Below are 7,621 nucleotides of genomic sequence, written 5' to 3'. Positions count from 1 at the left end.
CCCTTGGGTCTGATTGACAAGTTGCGACGGTCTTGGGTTTTTGGTAGTTACTCGATCTCTCTTCCATTGGGTTAGATTTTCATATTATGTTATTTGTTTCTTGGATTTTTTATTTTTTGGGTTTCTGATCTAGGTCCATGAAGGTTTTTTTTTTTGCTTTCTAATCTGGATTTTTGGTTTATGGTGGTTGTTTTTGGGTGGTTGGTGGTAGTTTGGTGGTTGGTGGCTGTTTTTGAATGGTTAATAGTGGTTTGGTGGTTGTTTTTTCTTCCGATGTGGAGTTTTGGGTGGTGGATGGTAGTGGTTGGTGCACTTATGCTTGCATTTGGTGGGTTTTGAGAACTATGGAAAAAAAATTTCATTTTTTCTAGTTGACAATTAAACACAGTAAAATGAAAACGTTTTACTAAAAATATTTTACTTCGAAACAAAAGTAGTGTTACACACATATCAACCCAATATAAGCCCAATGTGGGACTTAGTCACACCCACACATCACACACTCACCTAATTCAATTCAATATCCTATCAATATGGGGCATCACATATTTTTATATTTTTTAACCACAAATCTATATTATCTATATATAATAATAATAATAATAATAATAATTGGTAAAGCAGAGAAAAAATCCAATTAAATTTCAAATTTGAATTCAATTAAAGTCTAATTTTGCGCCATGTGTCTCATCTAATCCAAATTTTAGAATTTTGTGCCAAGTGAGTTAATTTAGTGTAAAAATTGAATTTCAATTAGAGTTTAATTTTGCACTACATGTCCCATCTTATCTAAATTTTTAAATTTTTATGCTAAATTTGTTAATTTAGTGTAGAAAACGAGGAGTCCAATATAATAAATCATAAAAAACATAATCATATAACTAAAAAAAATTCAAATTTATAAGTCATCTATATATCTCTCTATATATATATATTTGTGAGGGGGAAAAACCTAGAGCTACTTAATGGGCCCGGGACACCCTGTTAAGGACTATTATATTTCTGAGGAGCAATAGGTGGTTGGGGCGGCCCATCTGAAGCAGGAAGCCCAGAAGTAAAGGGGGAGTACCGTCCGAAGAGGTCACTACTGGTCCGAAGACGTCTTACTCCTCGGCCACAAATAGCCTTGATCAAACAAACGTGTGGAAGGTCCGAATAATCTTCCTAACAATCCCAATGATCATGATAAGTTCTGGGTAGATTCGGAGATGATCAGAACTAAAAAATATCTAAAGGAAAAGCTGCTACCACCGTATTTAATGTACTGCAACAGTTTTTCTGGCCGCATTTATGTGGAGAAGACCCCTGAATAGTGTAACCTCGGCTACTGCCACTCATAAAGAACTAAAGTAGACACATGACGTGACATGCACTTGAGTAGATACGCAGATGAAGAACAGGTGGACGATGGAGATGATAGAAGAGGATGCTATATAAAGAAGAAGGGTCCCTGATAATAGGGGACGGAGGAGAGAGAGAAAAAGGAAGAGAAAAGCTTTACTGTAGCTCTGAATGTTGTAATCATTGTTCACTTAATAAAACATCTCTTCGGACATTCATTCATGGAGTTGTTCAAGCATTAGTTCATGTTATCATCACTGCAAGTAACCTAGCCAACCATTGTTTACTTCATAACCAGCCTAGCTCTTTCACCCACTCTCTACAAATTTATTGTCCTTGGTTCGCTGGGCCTTCAACCCATATCTTTTGGGCTTGGGCTACAAAAACTGACCCTACAATTGGTGCCATCTGTGGGGAGAGCTTGTGCAGGGGTGGAGACAACAGTAGGTGATGGCTGGACACGGTCAACAAGAAGCGGAGTCTAGGGCATCTCAGCACGTGGACCCTTTTCTCAACCTGGAGCGAAGATAAGACCGCGAGGGTAGCGTGCACATCGTGCCCCCTGGTCAGAACCAATCACATGGGGGGAGTCACATGTCCCATGCAGAGAAGAACCGAGATTTGCAGCGGGAGATTGAAAAGCTAAAAAGGGAGTTACGCCATGCAAAGAGGAAACAGGCTCCCTCGTACTCTGATGAGGACCCTAATGACGAGCCGGACATCACTTATCAACATAAATCCAGGACACCAGCCAACGAGTCCTATACCTATGAAGAAGAATCTCATTGCAAGGGGCAACGCAAAAGTCCATCACATGGAGACGTGGGAAACGACGCCATGAACAGGGCTCTAAACTAGATTTCTAGGTCACCCTTCACGCGCAGGATTGAAGAGGCGAGATTTCTTCGACGTTTTAATCAACCAACGTTCACCATCTACAACGGTAAAATAGACCCCGTGGAACATGTGAGTTATTTTAACTAGAGGATGGCTGTCTACTCCAGGGACGAAGCACTGATGTGTAAGGTCTTCCCTTCCAGTATTGGGCTAGTTGCCATGAGGTGGTTCGATGGGCTGAACCCAAATTCCATCAGCTCTTTCAAAGAGCTCACCCAAGCTTTTGGTTCACGATTTGTCACCTGCCGAAGAGTGGCTCGACCTTTGTCTTCTCTACTGTCTTTGAGCGTGCAGGAAGGAGAGACACTGAAGGTGTATTTGGACAGATATTGGGAGATGTTTAATGACATGGAGGGCAATTTTGATGCAATGGCCGTAGAAACGTTTAAGCTCGGCCTCCCTACTGATCATGGTTTAAGGACATCTTTGTCTGGTAAACTCGTTACTAGCATGCGTCAGCTGATGGACCGCATTGAGAAGTATAAGAGAGTTGAAGAAAACCAACAAGAAGGAAAAGGCAAGGAGAAGGTTATCCCCTAGGAGAGGAGGGATTTCAGGTCGGATCGATACACCAACAGCAAACCGAGGAGAGATTTTCCTGCGCAGTCAGGAGCAGCCAATCCCCAGACTGTCAATACCGTATTCAGAGACCCAGTCCATCAAGTTTTAGAAAAAGTCAAGAACGAGCCGTTCTTCAAGTGGCCGAACAAGATGGCAGGGAATCCTGACAGACGTAATCGCAATCTCTACTGCCAATACCATTAGGATCATAGGCACACGACTGAGGATTGCAGGAACTTGTGGGTTCATTTGGAACAACTAGTCGGCGAAGGGAAACTGCGACATCTCCTACATCACACCAGTGGCCGAGGAGGTCCGATGAGTGCTGAGTCCTGGTGGGATGATCCTCTAAAACCCCCTCTGGGAACTATCAATGTTATCTTTGCAGCCCCAAGGAGAACAGGATCCTGGTTATCTAAGGTCATGTCGGTGGATCAATTACCTGCGGGGGAATCTGGCCAGGGCCTGAAGAGGTGCAAACTGGATGATCAACTAGTTTTAGGTTTCTCGGACGTAGACAAGGTGGGCACTGTCTAGCCTAATGATGATGCGTTGGTCGTCACGCTCAGAATTGGGGGGTATGATGTGAAACGGGTGATGGTTGACCAAGGTAGCACTGCAGAAATAATGTACCCTGATCTCTACAGGGGGCTGAACCTCAAACTTAGTGACTTAACACCATATTGTTCTTCCCTGATCAGTTTTGAAGGAAGAGTTGTTACCCCAAAGGGCCAAATACGACTACCTGTACAGACTGGCTCAGAGGTGGTGGAGGTGGATTTCATAGTTGTGGACGTCTTTTCACCCTATACGGCAATTGTAGCCAGACCTTGGCTGCATATGCTAGGGGCGGTTTCTTCCACCTTACATCAGAAAATCAAATACCCATCCGAAGGCCAGGTTTGCGAAATCCGGGGGGATCAATCCGCAGCTAGGCAATGCTTAGTGGTTGCTATTCAACATGAGCCAGGAGCTGAGTCGTCAACCAGGGGCTTATAGCAACCAAAGCACCAGTCATCGCCCACTGAAGATCCGGACAAGGGCGCAGGGTGCGAAGATTTGACAAAAGTCATCATTGGGGATAATCCCGAAAAATTCTTTCAAGTCGGATCCCAATTGCCGTTGCAGGAAAAAGAGGAGTTAGTGCAACTTCTTAAGGAAAACCTCGACGTATTCGCTTGGAACGCTTATGAAGCCCCTGGGGTGGATCCGGAATTTATATGCCACCATTTGAAAGTAAACCCCATGATCACCCCTAAGAAGCAGCCTTCTCGGTGCCCATCTAAGGAACACGCTGAAGCAGTCATAGAAGAAGTAGCAAAGCTCAAACAAGCTGGGGCAATTAAAGAGGTTTTCTACCCAGAGTGGTTGGCAAATACTGTGGTGGTGAAGAAGAAGAGCGGGAAATAGCGAGTATGTGTGGACTTCACCGACTTAAATAAGGCATGCCCTAAAGATCCATTCTCCATGCCTAAAATCGATTGGCTAGTAGATGCCACCGTCGGACACCCCCGAATGAGCTTCTTGGACGCGTTCCAAGGCTATCATCAGATACCCTTAGCCTTGGAAGATCAGGAGAAGACTGCTTTTGTGACTCCCACGGGTAACTACCACTATAAGGTGATGCCGTTCGGTTTAAAAAATGCGGGTTCTACTTACCAAAGGATGATGATGAGGATGTTTGAACCACAACTAGGAAGAAATATTGAGATTTATATAGATGACATGGTGGTAAAAAGCAAAGTGGTGGCCGAGCACGTGAAGGACCTAGAAAGTACCTTTGAAGTTCTCAATAAGTACAAGCTACGCTTGAACGCTGCTAAGTGCTCGTTTGGTGTGGGGTCAGGCAAGTTTCTGGGATATATGGTGACTCACAGGAGAATTGAGGTCAACCCTAATCAGATAAGGGCCATCAATGAGTTGCAAGCTCCTCGAAATCCCAAGGAGGTTCAGAAACTGACAGGGATGACAGCAGCCCTGAATCGATTTATCTCTCGATCAGCGGATAGGTGTCGGCCCTTCTTTTCCCTGATTAACAAGTGGAAAGGGTTCGAGTGGACAGAAGAGTGTGCTGTGGCCTTCCAACAGTTGAAAGATTATCTAGCTCGACCACCAATCATGTCCAGCCCTGAGCCCGACGAGGTCTTGTTTGCGTATATCACTGTAGCTACCCATGCTGTAAGCTTGGTACTGATCCGAGCAGATGACGGTGTGCAGAAACCCGTTTATTGTGTAAGCAAGTCTTTGCATGAAGCCGAAGTCCGTTATTTACCGTTGGAAAAGGCTATTTTAGCAGTGGTGCTTGGTACACGAAAGCTCCCACATTATTTCCAAGCCCATACAATCGTCGTTCTCACCCAGCTTCCACTCAGGGCTATACTTCGAAGTGTAGACTACACTGGAAGAATTGCAAAATGGGGGACGATCCTAGGGGCTTTTGATATCAAGTATATGCCACGCACCTCGGTCAAAGGCCAGGTGCTTGTTGATTTGGTAGCCGAGTTCACGGAGCCTCGACTAGAAGAAGTAAAGCTGACATCAGACATGGATGAAAAATTGGTTGGCATGATTTCTCAACAAGGCCCTTCCCATTGGGAGTCGTACGTGGATGGTGCTGCAAACCAGAGAGGCTCTGGAGTAGGGCTAGTGCTGATATCCCCCGAGGGAATAATTATTGAAAAAGCATTAAGGCTGGACTTCTCGGCAACAAATAATGAGGCGAAATACGAAGCCTTATTGATGGGAATGAGTATGATCCAAAAGATGGGGGGAAAAGCAGTAAAGGTATTCTCGAACTCAAGGCTGATTGTGGGTCAAGTACAGGGGGAGTTTGAGGCAAAGGATGAAAGAATGCATGGATACTTGAGCCGAGTTAAACATCTGCAGTCAGGGTTCGAGTCTTTCAGCTTGCTGCATATTCCTAGGAATAGTAACTCACACACTGACTCCTTGGCCACTCTAGCCACCTCTTCGGCACAAGGTTTGCCGAGAGTTATCCTCATCGAGGACTTGCATAAACCTACCAAAGTAAGAAAAGAAGTAGTTCAAGTACATCAGGTCAGGGCTGGACCCAGTTGGATGGACCCTTTAGTTAAGTTTCTAAAGGAAGATATCTTGCCTGAAGAGAAGGGAGAAGCTGATAAAATTCGGAGGAAAGCAGCCAGGTTCTGGTTGTCTGAAGATCAGAAACTATACAAACGTTCCTATTCAGGACCGTACTTGTTGTGTATGCATCCTGAAAAGGCTGAGCTGTTATCAGAGGAACTGCATGAAGGAATCTGTGGAAACCACACTGGAGGTAGATCCTTCGCTCACTGAGCCATCACTCAAGGTTATTAGTGGCCAAACATGCAAAAAGAAGCCTTGGACTACGTTAAAAAATGTGATCAGTGTCAGCGATTTGCCCCACATATTCATCAGCCAGGGGGGACTCTCAACCGCTATCCAGCCCATGGCCTTTCACCCAATGGGGCTTGGATATCGTGGGACCATTCCCTAAGGCTACAGGAAACAAGAAATATCTGCTGGTCGGCACTGACTACTTCACCAAGTGGGTTGAAGCAGAACCTCTTGCCAACATCCGAGACGTAGACGTGCAAAGGTTTGTATGGAAGAGTATAGTTACTCGATTTGGAGTCCCATGTATTCTCATCTCGGACAATGGCTTGCAGTTTGATAGCAAAGCATTTAGGAGTTATTGTAGCGAACTGGGGATCATGAATAGTTACTCCACCCCAGCTTATCCCCAGGGTAATGGCCAGGCCGAAGCTGTCAACAAGGTCATTGTGAATGGCTTGAAAAAGAGATTAGATGACGCGAAGGGTAAATGGGTAGAAGAATTGCCACATGTGCTTTGGGCTTACAGAACTACTCCACGCAGGTCTACTGGAGAGACCCCCTTCTCAATGACCTACGGGGCTGAAGCTATCATACCTTTGGAAACTGGGTTCCCGACGCTGAGAACTAGCTCATTTAGTCCGATAGGTAACAATGAACAACTAGAGAAGAGTTTGGACCTAATTGATGAAAGGAGGGAAAATGTAATGGTCCGACTAGCGCATTACCAACAAAAGCTTAGACAGGGCTACGACGCCAACGTAAGGCTCAGACCTCTGGAACCTGGTGATCTGGTACTAAGAAAGGTGGTTGGCACTGCAAAGAACCCAGCTTGGGAAAAATTAGGGCCTAATTGTGAAGGGTCATATCGTATTACTTCAGAAGCTGGCATTGGGGCATATTTTCTTGAAGACCTGGACAACCATGTGATACCACGCCCATGGAATGTAAATAACCTCAAAAGGTATTATTATTAATCAAACTTTTCTTTTAATCAGCATATCGATCTGTCACGATTTCTTTAAATGTTTAAACTTAAATCCATTCATGTCAGTAGTCCTCGGACTAGATGATATGGGTTAGTTAGCACTCTGTCACTATTTCTTTAAGTGTTTAAACTTAAATCCATTCATGCCTGTAGTCCTCAGACCAGATGATATGAGTTAGTTAGCACTCTGTCACTTTTTCTTTAAGTGTTTAAACTTAAATCCATTCATGCCTGTAGTCCTCGGACCAGATGATATGGGTTAGTTAACACTCCGCTACGATTTCTTTAAGTGTTTAAACTTAAATCCATTCATGCCTGTAGTCCTCGGACCAGATGATATGGGTTAGTTAACACTCCGCTACGATTTCTTTAAGTGTTTAAACTTAAATCCATTCATGCTTGTAGTCCTCGGACCAGATGATATGGGTTAGTTAACACTCCGCTACGATTTCTTTAAGTGTTTAAACTTAAATCCATTCATGCCTGTAGTCTTCGGAC

General features: G+C 44.3%; 1 protein-coding gene across 1 annotated transcript; it reads left to right on the top strand.

Annotated features, from left to right (window-relative positions):
• The first annotated feature begins 4,266 nt into the window (after window positions 1–4,266).
• LOC136066193 (uncharacterized) lies at window positions 4,267–7,112 on the top strand. The gene is made up of 2 exons (XM_065770102.1): window positions 4,267–6,097; window positions 6,190–7,112. Exons 1-2 carry the CDS (start codon window positions 4,267–4,269, stop codon window positions 7,110–7,112), a joined length of 2,754 nt encoding a protein of 917 aa, XP_065626174.1.
• The last annotated feature ends 509 nt before the right edge of the window (window positions 7,113–7,621 follow it).

Source organism: Quercus suber, unplaced genomic scaffold (assembly GCF_002906115.3).
Source record: "Quercus suber isolate HL8 unplaced genomic scaffold, Cork oak 2.0 scaffold_28, whole genome shotgun sequence".
NCBI classification, from domain to species: domain Eukaryota; kingdom Viridiplantae; phylum Streptophyta; class Magnoliopsida; order Fagales; family Fagaceae; genus Quercus; species Quercus suber.
The sequence above is the reverse complement of the archived record's forward strand: the minus strand, read 5'-3'. Positions and strand labels throughout refer to the sequence as shown.

Bases quoted from the DNA above. Each gene is read 5' to 3' on its own strand.
- LOC136066193 (XM_065770102.1), top strand. From the start codon at position 4,267: ATGCCTAAAATCGATTGGCTAGTAGATGCCACCGTCGGACACCCCCGA. The intron at 6,098-6,189 runs GTAGATCCTTCG...AAATGTGATCAG, and splicing joins CTGTGGAAACCACACTGGAG to TGTCAGCGATTTGCCCCACA.